The sequence below is a fragment of the Apodemus sylvaticus genome, chromosome 23, assembly GCF_947179515.1.
Source record: "Apodemus sylvaticus chromosome 23, mApoSyl1.1, whole genome shotgun sequence".
Taxonomy (NCBI): domain Eukaryota; kingdom Metazoa; phylum Chordata; class Mammalia; order Rodentia; family Muridae; genus Apodemus; species Apodemus sylvaticus.
The window spans coordinates 9848595-9868171 of NC_067494.1; the positions used below are offsets into that span (position 1 = coordinate 9848595).

General features: G+C 42.3%; 1 protein-coding gene across 1 annotated transcript in view; it reads right to left on the minus strand.

The window, feature by feature from the left end:
- Nucleotides 1–1870: 1870 nt before the first annotated feature.
- Nucleotides 1871–19577, minus strand: part of Moxd1 (monooxygenase DBH like 1) — a 69236-nt gene continuing 51529 nt past the window's right edge. Inside the window, exons 7-12 of the mRNA XM_052169858.1 lie at nucleotides 18681–18847; nucleotides 17500–17691; nucleotides 15310–15369; nucleotides 12885–13027; nucleotides 4565–4733; nucleotides 1871–3251 (exon numbers count right to left, since the gene is read on the minus strand). Of these exons, the coding sequence (XP_052025818.1) occupies nucleotides 3084–3251; nucleotides 4565–4733; nucleotides 12885–13027; nucleotides 15310–15369; nucleotides 17500–17691; nucleotides 18681–18847 (899 nt within the window). The 3' untranslated portion in view covers nucleotides 1871–3083. The remainder of the gene's footprint in view (nucleotides 3252–4564; nucleotides 4734–12884; nucleotides 13028–15309; nucleotides 15370–17499; nucleotides 17692–18680; nucleotides 18848–19577) is intronic.

Below are 19577 nucleotides of genomic sequence, written 5' to 3' on the forward strand. Positions count from 1 at the left end.
GACAACTTCTTGAACAGAACACCAATGGCTCAGGTACTAATGTCAAGAATTAATAAATAAGACCTCATCAAACTGAAAAGCTTCTGTAAGGCAAAGGACACTGTCAATAGGATAAAATGGCAGCCTACAGATTGGGAAAATATTTTAGCCAACTCTACATCTGACAGAAAGATAATATCCAAAATATATAAAGAACTCAAGAAGCTGGACACCAGCAAACCAAATAACCTGATTAAAAATGGTGTACAGAGCTAAACAGAAAATTCTTAACAGAGGAATCTTGAATGGCTGAGAAGCACTTAAAGAAATGTTCGATGTCCTTAGTCATCAGGGAAATGTTACTCAAAGTGACCATGAGATTCTTTCTTACACCCATCAGAATAGCTAGGATCAAAAAATCAAGGGCTAGCACATGCTGGCGAGGATGTGGAGCAAGGGGAGCACTCCTCCATTGCTAGTGGACGTGCGAGCTGGTACAACCACTCTGGAAATCAGCTTGGTGGTTTCTCTGAAATTTGAGAACAGTTCTTCCTCAAGACCCAGCCATAACACTCAACATATAGCCAAAAGATGCTCCACCATCCCACAAGACCAAGGGTCGAGTAGGGTGGGGTGGAGGGAGATGGTGGGGGGGTCTATAGCTGAGGTGGGGATGTTACATAGAGGGGGGGGGTCTCTCCCTTCCCAAAGGAGAAGGGGTGAGAGGGGGAGCTGTAAAGTGAATAAATAAAAAATGTTTCAAACTGTGAAGAAAAGTGATGGACACTTATCAATATTCATCAGAATCCATGGGCATGCATGTGATCTTTTCCATGATTCCTTTTTTTTTTTTTTATTTCAAGACAGGGTTTCTCTGTGTAACCCTGGCTGTCCTGGAACTCACTCTGTAGACCAGGCTGGCCTCGAACTCAGAAAGCCACCTGCCTCTGCCTCCCAGAGTGCTGGGATTAAAGGTGTGCGCCACCACCGCCCAGCTCTTTGATTCCTTTTATACTGAATCACTTCTACCGAGATACTCAGAGGTATTATTTTTTTTCTTATAAGAAACCCAGAAGTATCCCTCATTCTCAGTAGTGAGCTTGATTAAGCAAAGTGTATAACATGTCTACTTCTGCTTCCAAGTGTCCTTTCCTTGGTCTCTGTGGCCATTAGAATCAGGATCACATCAAACCTGCCTCGTATCTGTTTCAGGAAACTGCATGGTCTCCTCACTTCTAGGGACCGCATGTCACCACCCAAGGTTCCCCCGACCGTGATGAATTCTGGATTTCATGTCTCCCTCACATGCCCTGCAGGTGAGGATCGAGACAGAGGTTACCATCTGATCAAGCAGCCTAGGATACAGTAAATTCTGCACAGTATTCTCACTGCATAATCTCTCCTAATTCCACCGTATATGTGATTCCTTGAAGCTATATATAGTCGCAAGATACCCTAGGAGAAAATACTTCCAGCTTTGTGCCCAGAAAAGCCAGTGGGAAAAGGTGTCCTGGGCTGGTTCCTCCCACACACAAGCTCTTCATCTTACTGTGTTTGCTGTGCCCACTTTGCTGACCAAGAACAATAACAATCAGTAAGTTATAATAAATAACAATGACAATAAATAGAGTACGGAATCCCTCCCAATTAGCATCATTTGGTTTTGATAGCTCAGATCCCAGAAATCCTGAAGTAGAAATAAACATAGAATGTCAAATAGGTGTATCTGAAGTGATCATGTTTCTCAGGCAAATAGTCAAGTGAAAAAAAAATATTAAAAAAAAAAATCAGAGAATCTGATATAAACCATCCACACAAATAAAAATAAGTAAAATTAGTCACAAAATATATTAATATTTCCTCACAAGTAAAAATTATTTGAGTCAAGGAGTAAAGACTCTAAAGCATAATATTTATTTAAATGACAATATAGTTTTTGTTTGTAAGACAGAAAGGGCTTAAAGTGGAAAAATACAGTTTCTCGGCTGATTTTTATTGACATCAGGACACAATAACTTGATTCTCTCATGAGTCACATAAGATACTGTACAAAACCTTTAATTCCATTAGGCGTATTCATATAATCCAAACATTCAGCTTAATGAATGAAGACAGGACAGAAAACAAGATTTAGGCAGATAATAAAGAGAACCAAAAGAATAAGATCTCCAGTGGGTGGTAATTTCATATTGGAAGTCAGTTTATTAACTAATATAAAAATAAATCTGTCATAGGAAATGTGACTCAGATCCACCCAGAGGGTCCCTGGCTGAGCAGTGAGGAACCTTACAGAGCCCATGGCCTTGCCTCCTGCACGCCCACGGGGTCCACCCTTCTTTGGAATCTCACCCCATCTAGAACCCTTCACAGCAAGAGGTTTCGCAGCTCTCTGTTTTTTTCTCAGTTAACCACCAGCGGCCACCATCTCCCTTCTTATTCAAATATCTTTCTTTTAAGAGAGTTTCAGAGTTTAAGAACAAATTTCAGCTGGGCAGTGCTAGAGAGACTGGGAAAGACTTGGATGTGGGCTTGGGCATCAAAAGACTCAGCCGATAGACCTAGGGAACCGAAGATGCAGAGACAAACACTGAGGTCGGAGGACGGTGAGTTATGTGGGAGAAGACTCGGGACCTGTTGAAGAGAGGGCTGTGCTCGCCCTGGCAAGTTACACCCAGAAAGGAAGGAAGGCAAGCAAACAGGAGCGGGGGAGCAATCCCTCTAATGTCACCTTAAACGCGTTTATGAGAAGGACGAGCGTCAGATTGAACAATGAGTTGAAATCATATGGAGTGCTGAAAAATTAAAGACACATTGCTTTCCACTTGATGTGCTGACTTGCAAAGTAGTTAAATCAGGTTCATTTTATTCTGCTAATCATATGCACAGAAGAACATCGACTGTCATGAGGAAACCCGGAGAAGCACAGTGACTCAGCTCAGGTAGCCTGGGAAGGGAAACTGAAGGAGCGCGTGCGCGTGGGGGACTATTTAAGTGTCCAGGCTCTCGGCACGCACCCATCTCTTCAGGCGTAACATGAACAGTCTTTACCCTGATTTTAAAGGACAGTCTCATATTCCAGCCTCTAGTGTGAGCACGTACACAAGTCACCAGACCTGGGTGATCAGCACACTTCCAAGAAGCAGAGAGCCCGCGAGCCAGCGGAGAGAGGAAACCTCGCCGTGCAGAGGCGAGGACGCTGATGTCCCGCACACCCGAGGTTCTGCTTTATAAGGCCTTTTGATGGCGGGAGGTAATGCTGTCATCCCTTGAATCTGAAAGAGAAAAGGGCAGTTAAGAGCAGGGCTGTCGCCTATGTCGCTTCAGTGCTCAGAATGAGAAGGGACCCCCACATCCATATATTTGAATACTTCCTCCCTTCTTTCTCTCTTTCTCTCTCCTCTCTCTCTCTCCTCTCTCCTCTCTCCTCTCTCCTCTCTCTCCTCTCTCCCCTCTCTCCTCTCTCCTCTCCTCTCTCTCTCCTCTCTCTCCTCTCTCCTCTCTCTCTCCTCTCTCTCTCCTCTCTCTCTCCTCTCTCTCCTCTCTCCTCTCTCTCTCCTCTCTCTCTCCTCTCTCTCCTCTCTCTCTCCTCTCTCCTCTCGCCTCTCTCTCTCCTCTCCTCTCTCCTCTCTCTCCTCTCTTTCCTCTCTCTCCTCTCTCTCTCTCCTCTCTCCTCTCTCTCTCTCCTCTCTCTCTCTCCTCTCTCCTCTCTCTCTCCTCTCTCCTCTCTCTCTTCTCTCTTCTCTCTCTCTCCTCTCCTCTCTCTCTCTCCTCTCTCTCTCTCTTCTCTCTCTCCTCTCTCCCCTCTTTCCACTCCTACTTAGATAAAAATGTAAGCTCTCAGCCACCACTCCAACACCATGCCTGCCCGCCTGCTGCCAGGTACCTCATTATAATCAGGGAGTAACCCTCTGAAATTGTAAGTCCCCGAATAAACTCTTCTGTATCAGTGGTTCTCAACCTTCCTAATTCTGAGATCCTGTAATACAATTAATTCCTCATGTTGTAGTGACCCCCAGCCATAAAATTATTTCATTGCTAGGTCATAACTCCAGTGCTACTATTATGAATCATAATATAAATACATGAAGACTATCCAAAGGGATTGTGACCCGAAGGTTGCGATCCATTGTTCTGTAAGTTGCCATAGTCACAGCATCTTATCATAGCAAGAAACTGCCTAGCCACCGCCACTTCTGCTAGAGATTGGGGTATAGGCTGTACTTGCTGAAGAAGCCAAGCATCAGAGGAGGTAGAAACTCTAGGCCTGGCAGAGGGCGGGGGGGGGGGGGTGGAGTAAAAGGACCAAGGAGTCCATGGAAAGAGCTACAGGCAGCTAAAGCTGCCCCGTGCATTACCATCTCACAACTATAGTCCCAGAATAACTGCCTCTCTTCAAAGTGAGTTCTCAGGAATCAGAGGTTGTCCATCACCTCAAATGATCGCTGAACAAGTTACATAGCCAAGCATGGAAGGACACCCTGACCACTGGCTTATCGATGAACACCTGAAGCTTAGAGTTTCCTTTTTGGGAAACTCGGGTGAAATGTGGCGACCAGGTTCCCAGAGGAGGAGAAGCAGAGCTTACCGACCACTCTGCGTTGTCTGTCTTGGAACATCTCACGTTCACGGGCAGGCTAAGGACGAGGTTATTGAAGGATAGCCCTTCTTTCTTGGTCCATTTGAACTTGTTCATGGCGTCCATGAACGAGAGGTTTCTGTACTGCTTAGGGCTTTTGATAATGAAAGGCCACGTCCTGAAAATTCAATAATCACAATTGCATTACATTACACTTCCTAAACTGTTTGATCATTTTAACATAGACTTCATGCATGTTCACTCTTCACATGCAAAAATGACCCCATGTAAAACATTCAGGGACTCATTTGTTGTCGGGGGAAATCCACTCCGAATAGAGTTGTTACACTCCCTTTTGCACTTATTTGCTGTATGTGTGTGAGTGCTTCTTCTACATATACGGATGTGAGCCACACGCACGCCTGGTGCCAAGGGAGGACAGAACCAGGGTCCCCTAGAACTGGAGAGGTAGAGGTGGTAGCGAGCTGACACTTGGGCGCTGAGAGAAGAACGCGGCTCCCTCTTAACTGCTGAGCCATCTCTCTAGTGAACCAACAGGGAGGCTTTTAAAACAATGATTCTTCTTTAGACACAAGTTGCTATGACTTGTTTTTAGTGTTTCAGGTAAAATCATACGTAATTTTTATTTGTATTTTTCAGTTACACACATTGATCGAAGGTCGTCGCTCGGTGGTTTGTTTCGCATTCTTTTCTTTTTAAGAGAGATTCTTCTTGTTCAAATTATCTCTACTCTTAAAAAAATCTCATACACATATACAACAACGTATCACATAAATACCCATCCATATCTATCCATATCAGCCCTCCACCCTCATCCCCAGCATACCCCCTCCGAACTTCATGGCTTTATCATTCCTTTGTTTATAATCCACCAAATCAAGTTAGCGCTGTGCTTACATAGATGGATGTAGGGCCCTCCAGTCAGAGCGCGGGAATCCTGAAAGTGGTTTTTAACTTTTAGGCAGATTATTTTGCTTCAGAAAGCTTTCCCGGGGTTCGAGAATTCCAGTTAACATTATAAGTATTAATGTCTAAACAGGATGTTGTTACTAATGATATAATGAAGAACAGTCTAGCTTCTTGAAAGTTCCTGTATTGGGTATAGAGTTTCCAGTGCCCAGTGGAAATGCTTCAGCAGCAGCTGTCCTGCCTTGGCTACTTGAGAGAACCAATAAAGATCTAGTTCTGAGTCAGTGGTTTAAAGCACAGAAGCTATCTGTGGTGGCCTCTGCCTGTAACCCCAGTGTCCAGACAGAAGGTGGATAAATAGTTCAAGGCTAACCTTCACCACATAGTGAGTTCAAGATCAACCTTGGGCTACATGTGACCCTGTGTCAAAAAAAATGTACTGAGAAGATTATACTTCACACACAATATACTCTGCTTCCAGGGGCAACCTAAAAACAGGCACATTGGTTTTAAATGCCATATACTATTGATTTATGGATTAAGAAAAGCATAACTATTTATGATTCTAAAACTTTGCCTTAACTAATCTACAGCTGTTACATGACATTGTCATGAATAATCTATAGGTGTCAGAATTGCAATTGCTCCACAGGGTGATTTGGTGATTGTCAATAATCAATAATATATGATACTGAAAGGAAGTATTCTCTTGAATAGCCTTCCAAGCTGGCTAAGACCCTTTTGTGTTACCTTTTCATTCTTTGGCATATAAACTCAATGGCAAATGTAGCCCAAGGCTGGTCTTGAACTCACTATGTGGCTGCTCAATCCACGGTCTAAATAAACACTTGCCCCTGATACTCTGACCATTTGTCCTCTAACCTGATGCACACTGGGTGTCACCATTTTAAATAAGCTAGACCAGCGTAATGAATCTGAGGGGAGGGATTCCAAAAGTAATATTTTCATGTCAAATTTGAAAATTATTTTTCTCTAAGAAGTGAGACCATGAGAAAAGTGGGTAGGGTTTGAGCAGGGTTATCTCCTTCAGCCCTCATTCCCCATCCCCCCACCCTCTACCCCCCTACCCCACCCCTCCACCCCCCACCCCCACAACTAAAGTCAAAATGTCTTTGCAGAGTCTTAAATGCATTGTTTCATACTGTCTTCAAAGTTGAGTTCAGTAATTTAGGAGCAATCTGCATCGCTCCACATTAAATATGTCACACAGTTTCCTCAGACCTATAGCATTTTCTCAGCAAATTCTGCTGACATATAACCCAGAATTGCGGTAGAGCAAACCTTGCCTATTAAATTTGCATATTCTGCATTTAAAATTTGCTTCTAGTTTTATGTAATGATATTTATTATTTATTGTATTATTTATTATAAGATAATTTGATATTAAATATCTCAACAATGTTTACCTTTGAAGGGAGAAGAGGTATATGTTGCAAAGAAATTAAACTGTGTATGTTTAATTTAAACTGTGTATGAAAGACAGGAAGTGCAGGAGGGGCACCAGCAGTATCTGCCTGCAATCCCTGTGAAGACCACAAGGGGGCGCCTGAACTTTTACTAAGGCATATAATGTAAAAATGACTTTTGTGTCGCTTTGCTGGCCAAGGTGAACATAGAATCTAAAATCTTTGATTCTATTTAAAAAAAAAAAAAGAGTAAGTTCGGTAAGACATCCAGAGAGACGGGAACAAACCCAATGGGTCATGCATCAGAGAGGGTGCTTGAGGACTGGGAATCTGAAGGTGTGGGGTACCAGTCACTCTGAGCCTCTTTGCCACATTTTTGTGGCACCTCCCTCCACCCCTGGTAATAAATGTCTTTTTTGTCACCTTTAACCTTTCCAGCCTCTCTAAGAGCACAACTCAAATTCCTGCAGAACCGAGAGAGGAGAGAAGCCTTGCAAAAGCGAATATGCTAATTATTTGTTAAAAAAAAAAAAAGTCTACACCTTCTAGCGGGAACATTCATCCTGAAAATAAAAAGCTGGATTTGGTGGTACTTGCCAGCTCTTGGGAGGTGAGTTTGAGTCTAGCCTGGCCTACAGAGCAAGCCAGGGCTACACAGAGAAACCCTGTCTTGGAAACAAAAAGAAAGAGAGAGAGAGAGAGAGAGAGAGAGTAATATGTACCCCTGCTATTACTGAGCTAGGGCCGGGTTAGAGGAATGGAGAATCTTACAGAAACTAAAACGCCCAAGAAGTAGTGGGTGTGTCTACCCAGACACACTTATAAGTAAGTAAAGAATACCAATAATCACTGTAGTTGATTGGAACAAATTGCGTTAATATTATACTTGAATACTGATGGATAGTTTTCCTTCATGACTTGAATTTAAACGCTGAGTTATACTTTTCTTATAACACGGCAAATTTTACAGCAACACATGATATAGAGCGCATTTTAATTTTTTCCTGCAAACATTAACACTTTTATTTGTAAACTCAGGGAAGCATTTAAAAATTGAATGACTTTAGATACAGCTCCCCTGCTCCATATAATGTAAAACTAGACGGAAGAAAATAACCTGTATGTGTAAGCTGTTGGACTTCTTATCTGCCTGGAGCCACAGTTCTTTTAAAGGTCTTACAGCCGGAGGGAGTCATTCTTGGGAGCAGGAAGACGTGTGGGGAGAAGGAAGGGAAGTGGGAAATCCCAGCCAAGAAGCAGCACCAGGTCCATGGAGCTGGATGAATGAATAGCCCTACAGATTGCCATCCATAGCACACATAAACATATGGTCAAAAATTAGTAAAGCAAACAAAATGTTCATTAAATGGACTTTCACTCCTGGCCACGTGGAACAACTAACACCAGTTTACTGTGGGGGGGGGGGGAAGCCAACACTCACGAAGAAAGCTGTACAGTGTGTCTGGCTTAGGAGACTGGAAAACGGGCATGAGAAAACCCTGACCCAGAGGAAACGAAGACATGTCACGTCTGAACACCGTGTTCACTCCAGAGTTCTGCCTGTGAGCACTCCCTGGATCCCAACACAGAAAGGAGAATTTCCAACAATAAAAATACCCTCTCAAGGAACTCAGGAGACAAAAATCAGAGTTAAGGAAGTCCGAGGTGATACAAGCTTCCACACAGAGTACAGGGGGACCCGGCACACAGAGAGCTCTTTAAGTCTTTATTAGGGACAACCAAGTGCGTGCTTGAGTAATGAGCCAACTAGATTAAGATGAAATCGTACAAGGATAGACAAAGAGTAACTAAGGAAATATTCTTTGAAAATTTGGAGAGCTACCAGACGTGGTACATTTTCTTAAGTTCCGACTAGTCAGAGTGGAAGGTCTTTGCTGATGATACAGGTGAGGTAATCAGGGATACAACTCAGAGATCCGACTGAGACGCCTGTGAGCTGGGCAGGCCTCAGTCACCAAGCTTCATACATGGCCCTAAACATCCATCCTCGAGCCACACTGACATACACATACATACACACACAGAAACACAAGCACACGCACAAACACACACACAAAACACACACACACACACAAAAATAATGAAAAATACCTTAAAGCTATTTTTCACTAAATGGTGAAGTTTAAGGGCTCTTTGGAAAGTCAGTTGGATGGTGTTTTTTTCTGGGCGAACACATTTATTGGGAGGCCATAGAGAGAAATGCACCAAAAGACTTCTGGTGGTGTGCTGCAGTTCTGGTGGTGTGCTGCAGTTCTGGTGGTGTGCTGCAGTTCTGGTGGTGTGCTGCAGTTCTGGTGGTGTGCTGCAGTTCTGGTGGTGTGCTGCAGTTCTGGTGGTGTGCTGCAGTTTGTGCTGCTTCCAAGGACTCGGGCTAACTGGATGCACTTGCTGAGGCAAGGCACACGTGACGTTTGGAGGGTGTAATAGGACTTCGTGTGTACAGAGCCATATTGGGGTATCATGCCACATGGTAGGAACTTGACATTAGCCAAGAACAATTCCTGGCTTTGGGTAGGAATCTGACAGGTTCCCGCATGAAAGTGATTCAGCCCTCCAGAGTTAAGACAGCTTCCATCAGAAGTGATTAAGCCAAGTCATACACACTGCACACCTTGGACCAGGGAGCATCCAGTCCCACTGCACCATGCTTTCCCCTCAGAATATGAGTGTGTGTGCAGAAAATGCGTCACCTAATCCTCCAGCGGCAGTATGGCGAGGAGAAAGCCTAGGTTCAAATGCGTTTGATGAGGTTTTGGAGAGAGCCCTCAGCGTAAGCAAGAAAAGAGATGGGAACCATGAAACCACAAGGCTGAAGAAAATCATGTGGTACAATTCACACCCTACAGGAACGTGGGGGAAGGGATGGCTCTGCGGTTGAGAGTATGCGTCGCTCTTCCAGAGGACCCAGGTTGTCTTCCCAGCATCCAAGTCTCACAGCGCACACCTGCCTGTAACTCAGCTCCAGCGTATCTGATACCTCTGCCCTGTGTGACCGTCTACATTCATGTGTGTATAATCTCCCCCATACACATAAGTAAAAATAATAAAAAACAAATTTTTAAAAAAAGATACAGGAAACTGAGCTAAGAAGATAGTAGGGACAAATGAAACTGGAGAAAATGATAGGAGTTGTTTCCTTTTTAAGTTTAATAATAGGAATTTAGTAATGTGCAATTTAAGGATCAAAAACTCAAGTACAAGGTGATAAAGCAATATGAGAGGCAAACTATAGAGCAGAAGAAGACAGACAAAATAAATTATAATAAATGAAGTGTGGAAGATGACTAATGAGAAGTGTTGAAAGAAAATATTTGAAGTCAAGCTTGGAGTTCACATCTACCATTCCACAACTTAGAAGGGCGAAGCAGGAGGATTGTCATGGGTTTGAGGTCAGTCTGGACTACAGAAAAACTCTGTGTTTCAGCTCCTGCCTTCAAGAAAAGAAGGGAGGAAGGGAAGAAGGGAGGGAAGAAGGGAAGGAGGGAGGAAGGAAGAGAGAAAATCTGGGGAAAATTTTGAATAGATTAGAAAAATACACATATAATACAACAAAATTTCTGTGAAAAAATGAAAAACAATGGCTATTTGTACTGAAAGAATCTTTGAGTAAAATTTGATACAGATGCTCAACTTTTAAGTATATTCAGTTCAAATGAGAAGTCTTAGTTAGGATTTTACTACTGTGAACAGACACCATGGTCAAGGAAAGTCTTATGAAGGACAACATTTAATTGGGGCTGGCTTACAGGTTCGGAGATTCAGTCCATTATCATTAAGGTGGGAACATGGCAGCATCCAGGCAGGCATGGTGCAGGAGGAACTGAGAGTTCTACCTACATCTTCATCTGAAGGCTGCTAGGAGAAGACTGGTTTCCAGGCAGCTAGGATGAGGGTCATATAGCCCACACCCACAGTGACACACCTACTCCAACAAGGCTACTCCTACTTCAACAGGGCAACACCCTCTAATAGTGGCACTCCTTGGGCTGAGTATATAATACAAACCATCAGATGATAATTCCCCTATCTATAGGGACTGTCCAATAAAAAGAGTGCATGGCCCTGAAATAATATACCCAGGCAAACTGTTGTCCAAACAAAAGACTGCCAGACGTGACGGAGCTTTCCTAGGTGAAGGTAATACATTCCAACAACTCAAGCTAAAGAAATCAAATGTTTAGAAGTCACAGAAAGATTAAGAATAGTCACTGGATTGGACCCTCCACACCCTGAACACCACAACAAATTTCTTTCATGAAAAATAATATATGTTACGTTAACTATTGTAACAATATTTGTTTCATCATTAAGTGGAAATTTGAACATCTTGAAAATAGAAAAGTTGTATATTATAGATATAAGATATGGAAAGAGAGATAGCAGAAAGCACGTTATCACTTTTTATGTCCTAAAAGTGAAACTTGTGACAAAAATTCGCTGTGATATCTTAATGTCTCTAGGATTGCTGCACTCCCCTTTATCTAATAACATCTCAGAGTTGGAATAATAGCAAAATATAGTTGAGTCAACAAAGTTCTGTTTTAATTCAACTTCTTTGTTCAGACAGATGGAAACAAAATTATAACCAGTTAGCTTTTGTTTGAGAAGTGCTCAAAGTTAACTTTTAAATTTAATCTAATCATCTTCATATTGGTATCCATGCTACAAATTATCTGTAATAACATCCAGGTAACGTCTGAATTGTTTATTTGGAACAAGATTTGAGCTGATCGCTTCTGCCTTCTTTTGAAACACATGCTCTGCCTTTTCTTGGTTCTTTATAAGGAGCTTGTGTGAGTTCAAGCCTGTAAACCCCCTGTGATGGTTTGTATATGCTTGGCCCAGGGAGTGACCCTATTAGGAGGTGTGGCCTTGTTGGAGTAGGTGTGTCACTGTGGATGTGGGCTAAGTCCCTCACACTAGTTGCCTGGAAGTCAGTCTTCCACTAGCAGCCTTCAGATGAAGATGTAGAACTCTCAGCACCTCCTGCACCATGCCTGTCTGGATGCTGCCATGTTTCTGCCTTGATGACAATGAACTGAACCTCTGAACCTGTGAGCCAGCCCCAAGTAAATGTTGTCCTTATAAGTGTTGCTTTGGTCATGGTGTCTGTTCACAGCAATAAAATCCTAAGGAAGACACACCCACAGATGCCTCTTGATTCCAGAACTGATAATCTAGGGAACTTTTGGTCACAGCCTCCCCACATTTCCGGTCACAGACTCCATGATGTACATATGTAAAGTTGGCGTGTGTGACCACAGACCATGCATGTTTATCATCTACCCTTGATTTTATCTTTGTGAGTGCTTCATTTTACCTTGCGCTGTGCCAGATCTGTAGAAGGCAAAAAGAAACTGTATCCTCCAGAACAAACAGTAAACTGAGTCAAGATGTAAATGCTTCAACTTTGATATCAATCCACCATCTAAGTCGCAAGATTGCTGCAAAATGTTTACAAAGAACATCCTGCCTAGTCCATCAAGATATCGCTTTGTGTTGAGTGCTTGCTTTCTATCATCAAGTCAGCAAATTGGGCATGCATTAGGCAGACAGCACTACAGGGAACATCCCCAGGAAAAAGCCTGGGCACAGCTGCTCTACAGAACTTTTCTAAGAGACCCTACTTCAGAGACGTCATCTCGACTGGTTGTGCATTCTGTGTGGCAACCCAGAGAGGCCTCTGCTAGCTTGGCTCCTTCGAACTTTTCCTTTGTATCATTTCCTTATAATAACTTACCCAGGAGTCCAGCTAATGGCTTAGGTCTTCCTAGCAACTGCTGACTGCAAAGCTGTTTTGTAGGACCTTAGACCTGGCAACCAAGCTGACTTGGTGTCCTGAGTTCCAAAAAAATCCAGAAGAACAGCACATAAATAACCCATAATATGACAGTTGTCTCAGTGTGAAGACAGGAGCAGCTCCAGGAAGCCCGTGACCCAGTGCCACTCACGTGACTGGCCTGTAGATCTCCTTCACGCCTATGAACTGCAGCTGTTCCATGATGTCTGGGATGCTGGCGCACCGGGTCAGGTTAATTCTCGGATAATAAAGAAGGTACGAGAGACACATTTCATTCCTGGTGCTGAGTCCTCCCTGAGACAAGGAGATAATTGATTTTGCAAAGCTCTTGGACACAGAACACAAAACAGTGTCACGCAGATTCACTCAATTCTTAAGTGCATTCGATCTTTACCATTTGCATAAGTAGCAGCTCATTTTTGTTATTTCTTGTGCAACTGAGGGTCAAATCTGGGCCTCGAGATTGCTGGACAAACCACTACTAGTAAGCTCTTGACCTAGCCCTCTTTCTAACATGTTTTAAGGCCAGGTCTCACTAAGTTTCTCAGGTTGTCTTCGAACCTACAATCCTTTTACCTCTGCCTCTAAAGAGCTTGCTTGAAAATTGTTAAGTTACAGGACTCTTAACTTTCAAAATATATTGAAACATTAAATATTAATATTATCTCTGCCTCTTTAAAAGGTCCCTTCCCTAGATAACCTATTAAAACCCTTTAGAGTTCTGTTGATCTGATATAAACCATGCTGCAGTAGAGATCTCAGAGGTTCCTGGTGATGTCCCCATGTTAGGAAATCCCTTTGATGGAATAAATTATTCAGGGCTGTGTGTGTGAGAGAGAGGGTCTTGTGGAGATCAGGCTGCTTTGAATTTCTTACGCTGGTGCATCTACCTCTCACATACTGTTGGAGTGGTTTCTTAGCTGAACTGAATTTTCTGTGACATTATCACTATGTATAGCAATATCAGCAGCCACGGGCCTCAGCGGCTACGGGTAACACATAAAGGATATTCCACCATATTTTAGTCAAAACTTCAACTATCTGAGGAACCTGGAGTTGCTTCAACATTTTCTATTGTCCGGTTTTCAACTGAAAATTATTAAAGAAACAGTGAACTGTGATATTTACTTAAGAGAAAGAAGTCATTAGTCACACATTGAAAGATAATCCAGATGTTAGATTTAACAAAGGCCACAAAAGTCTAGTAATTGAAAGCAAATATGATCAAAATAAGGGAAGACTTCAGAAGCAACACTGGAAAGAGGAAACCCAGACAGGTGGGACATCAAAAAAAAGCACAAAATGGAGTAACCTGTCCACAGGAGCGCCCACAGACACCCCCACAGCATGTCTATTCCACGGAACATCCACAGGATCTCCATGGGAAGTTCCGTGGGAACTCCTATAGAAAGCATTCATCAAAGTTTGCTATTGATCTAGGGGAGACTTAACGAACTTAAAAGTTGATTGATAGATAATCCAAATAACAGAGAGGAAAAAAAACTTATATAAAAAAAGACACATTTATTTTTCTTACTATGGGCAGTCGTCGATCACGCCACCATACTTGAATCAAAAAACAAAACAAAACAAAACAAAACCCACAATGCCTCACTTATCCGAATGCCCTGTCGTGAATCCTCAACCACATTTCTAAATGTAGGATTGTAGGTTTATTCTTGCATCCTTCACAACTGTGAGCAAATATTTTTAGTTTGATATTGACTGCAGATTTGATGGTAGCTGACTTTGATCTCCTCAGTAAGGAAGTTCCCTCCTATTCCTGGCTATGGCCTTTTTCATTCCCCTGTGATAGGCATAAGTTTTAGGAAGGTTTTCTCTGTCTCTTTTGGAGAAATCATATCCTCTTCCTTCAACCTCTTAACATGGAATGGCAGGATATATTTTCTGATTTAATTCAATTTTCTACTCTTTATCTAAACCCAAACCAGTTGTAACAGTAGGTTTATACATAAAACAGGATGCAATCTGTCAATATTTTGCCAAAAGTGTACATTGGCCTGGCTCATGCCCTAGGATATAGCTTTAAATAGATTTTCTCTTCATAAAACAAGCTGGTGGGAGGTGACCTCGACTTATGTTCCTAGAAGAGACTGAGCAAGACACAGAATATCTATTTCTTTAAATCTTGGCAGAAGTCCCCAAAAATCTGTGGGGACCACATGTCTCTTGGGGTCAGAAGCTCTGAGTTCATGTACCTCATTCTTTCTTTAGAAGTCTGGATTTATTTAAATAAACACCCAAGTAGACCCAACCGATAAAGAGATGAGTTAATGCCTTGTCTATTTGATGGGGCAAAGTCAAAGATAAAAAAGGGAAGCTTCCCCAAAGCACCAATAAATTACACCGTGGTTATTACCGAGGTGCCATTGGGGTTCTGAGGCCTGATAAAGCACTAGCAATGCCCTCACGTCGCCTTATGATGCTTCTAGCTGAAGTATTTCAGGGTTTTGTTTCAAGATAGCAATGAGCTGTGCTTTTTATTTTACTTCCTTTACAATCAAAGGTTATTTCTTCCTGTCTTAAAACGAACTCTAAGACGAGCATTGTCTTACCCAAGTCATCGCAGCTCGGTCCTTTGTGTTATACCGGCATTCAGTGATCAGGTTGTCACCCTGGAACAAAACCAAGAGCCGTCGGGTTAGGGTTTTAGACCACTTTGCTTACCTAGCTCATCCTTAGACCAGCACAGTATTTACTGCATGAGGGAGAACATCAAGCAGCTCGATTCAGAGACTTCCATCTGCTTGACCCGTCTGCTTCTACACTCAGAAAGCAAGCCAACAAGAGCGCTCTCCAAGTTCGGACCAGACGCTGCAGTATTCTAGATTGACAACTAGATAAGAAACTAAAAACATCTGGATACACTTTGCGCATCTGAACACAGTGAGTAAAATATCACACACTTTACACAGCTGTTGTGAAGACATTTGATGCCATAATTAGGATTTAGACTTTAGTAGAGATAATTATTTAGTGAAGTATTAATCACAATCCTACTGTGCTTACTTATTCATCCATTTACATCCTTACAGCTCTTTAGTTACATTCTTATTTCCTTAGACATTAATAGTAATTTATTACTGTTTCAGTGCTTTCCAACTTTTTGAGCATTACAGCACACATAAAATATGATAATCTTTTTTTTTATAGCGTTCCACCATGTAGATAAGATATCTCTGCTGGTGTCATTTCACTTTTGAGAGCAGACTTAAGGGCTAGTGAGAAGATGGTTCTGTGGGTTAAAGCTCTGGCTATCAGGTGTGACAACTGAGTCTGAGCCCTCGGGGCCAACATGATACAAGGAGAAAAAGAAGCACCCTATAATTACACTAATTACACGGGCCAGAGGCAGGCATCTCTGGCACCAGCCCTGGGTTTTCCACATTGAACCTGAAGTTTCTCAGCTTGCCCAGCCCTGAGTACAACATAGACACATCACAGTTAGGAAGAGATGGGCTAGGACAGCCAGCCATGAGACACACGCAGGGAGTAAAAGGAGAATGTAGAGGGAATCGCAACAAAGTATTCCTTCTCCAAACTGTACCTGAATTGCAACAAAGTATTCGTTCTCCAAACATCTTTTTTTGTCATCTGTTCTGTAAGTTTTCTTTTTTGATATATTCTTTTTTAAATCTTTTTAAATATTTTTGTTTTCTATATTCTTTGTTTACATTCCAAAAGCTTTTGAACATCTTATGCCTGTCCTTATAACTTATGTACAAGTTATAAAAGGAACCCTGAGTCTGAGCTATGAGTAAAGTATGATCATTAAAAAAAAAAAAAAAAAAAAAAAAAAAAAAAAAAAAACAGGTAGGTCCCTCTTTACCCATTAGTTAGGTCTTTTCCCCCTCATGGTCCTCCAACAGATTGCCTTGATCCTGACAGCTCATGCCTTCTAATAACTCTACTGCAAGCCTCGTGTGTCATGATCATCTAACACACTGTGTGAACATCTAAGTTTTAATAGTCTAAGGATAGAAAATTATGTGGCTACTGAGCCTGATGGACATAGAAGGGAGACAGTGCATTATAAAATTATAGAAAAAATGAAAACTTTCACAATTGTAACATACAATTCCCTTCTTCCACTCTAACCCTAAGTATTCGTACAAGTTGGTTCACAATGCCAAAAGTAACACACACACACACACACACACACACACACACACACGTATGCTGGTGGCGACTGACCCTCATAGCTTTGTGCCCCAACTTACAGGTCACAGAGACTCAGAACTGTGTCCAGTTTCTACAAGGTTGCTGCAGATTTGAACTCAAGCCCTCATGTTTGTAGAGCAATCTCTCTAACCCACTGAGCCATTTCTTCAGTTCTGCTTTTCTGGAAGAATTATCCTAGGTTCATTGTTCACACAAAGGAAACCAATAAAATGTGTCCCCTCTTCAAGATGGTATCATATCATAACGGGCAATTTTGCCATTATCATAATTGCAACCCAAAGGCTCTGGAGCCAGTGACCTGAATCTGAGCTGTTCAGTTGATTCGTTTTTCTTTCTTTTTTCTTTCTTTAATCAAGAACTTGCATTGCCCCCAGGGAATGGTAAGAAAAGCAAGTTTCCAGTTTGGGAAGCAGATCAAACACATTCCGGGACTCCGCTGTAAGCCACACCCACAGTGGGTGGCTTTAAGACTATGAGCAATTCTCTTGGCTAGAGGGAGCCCTACTGCACCTTGGGAGCTAAATCTCATGACACATTCGCTGTAGAGGAACACGCATGCGTACAGGTAAGATCGTTTGTTCTTCCATCAGATACTGGAATTCTTGGAAATTGAAGTCATAATCGTCGTCGTAAGCCAGCAACTGCATTTCCTCTCCCTTGCGAAAATGGCGCAGCCTGATGCCTTTGCCCGCCAGGTGAGCGTGGAGAAGAACTGCAAACACGTGGATACCACTTGGTTTCTCAGTTCCCAGGGCCTGCAGGACAGGGAAGAAGACCTGATTAGCTCCGGGAGGGCATGCTCAGGCAATTCAGGCATACTTGAGGTACAACGGACAAAAAGATGAAGCAATTTAAGTGAAACCCCGAGGTGCCAAACGCCTTGAATTTGGATTGTTGGCTTCTCTGCCATCAGCATTGGTCAGATGAAGGAAGGGAAATATCCAAGCCATGCTGACTTAGTTTTTTCATTCCTTTTATCTGGGAGACGAAAAGTCAAACAATGGTCCCAGTGCAAAGACTACAGCAACAGGTCAATAACTGCAAAATGCAAACCCTCAAAGGAAAAGCTGGTCCCACTTTCCCCTATAAAAGAAAGCATCTTTCCGAGTGGAATTAAGTGATTCGCCCTGGTTCTCTGGCCGCTGTGGGTTGTCATGGTAATTTGAATCAGGGTCTAAATGACTCAGCAGAACACGTTCTTTCCACTTCACCATTGTACGGTCACAGAATCCCATATTTCATAAATAATACGACCCATATTGAAACACTTTGATGCAACAGAAAAATCTGTTAATGGGGAGAGTCGTGAAAAGCCTACAGCTTCCCTTGTGCATGGTGTGTTTCACATTTCCTCTTATTAAAAGAAGAAAACTGTAAGGCAGAGAAAAACAGAAAAAGCAAAGTGAGTCATGAAAAAGAACAGAGATAACAGGTGAGACAGAGACAGGAGAAAGAAACCACACAAATGATGAAAACTCAAACCGCCCAAAGGAAGTAGGAAGGAAAACGGCCAAGGAAGGAAGAAATCACCTCACAGGTCATTCCGCCCCCCTAATTCTTCTCTTACGGCCTCCGACATGCTAAGCAGGCAGCCAAAAGTCCTGCCCGAATGAATGACATCAATGGCTTTCCAGGAAGCCATCACTGAACATATCATAAACATTCACGTAAGCTTTCACAGCACCGCATCTGAGAGCGGGGACTAATCTGGAGCTGTTGGATGGTGGGCGGAGACACTGCTTACCTCCTCTAGGCACTCCAGAGTGCAGTGACCCTCGGAATGGAACTCGGGCATCCCTGGAGGGATTGTGTGGAAGAGGCTCACCCAGAGGCCAGCCTCAATCACTCCTGCATCGTATCTCCTTACATCCGTGGTATGGAAAAACCTCAGGCCAGAACTGTCGATTAAGCCTGTAAAGAGCACATAAGAAAGAGAGGATTTGAACTCCTAAAAGGTTTTCACATTCATTCCAAATGGATGATTCATTTCCATTAAAACTCTCATGAGGAAAAGGAATACAAGCAGAAATGAATGGAAGACAAAAATTACCTTTGCAAACAGAAATTAGAACACAAATCACCATATTATCTGCAACTCTATAGACCCATACAACATGCTATGGAAGATATGCTTGACTTATCTATCAGACATATATCACTGTTATCTAACATAATGACGGAACAACCACAATAATAAAATTAAAGTCATTCATTATAAGATTGAATGAATCTTTAGTAGTTGCTTTACTTTATATTGTTTTGGGGTGATTTCAATCTTACTTATTAACCATTCAACTACTGATAGAGAAAGCTACTAAAAGTAAACTCTGTACAGTTTATTAACATCCTCTTACTCAAAGTCATCCAACAGTTATTGAGAGTTGATATGTGGTGAGCATTACAGGGTTAAAAAACAAATAGCACATCCTTTGCTATGACATGTTACTAAAGGGAGGGAGAATATGTGACCCAGATATCATAAACCTGTAATTAATTTTAATTAATTGAAACCTTTCCCACAGGTACCTAGACGGAGATCTATGAAGAGTCTGTTTTTACAAGGGAAGTTTTATAGACTACCGCCACATCCTCCTGGCTTAATTAGGTCAACTACTAAATACTCTCATACTGTCAGGTGCCT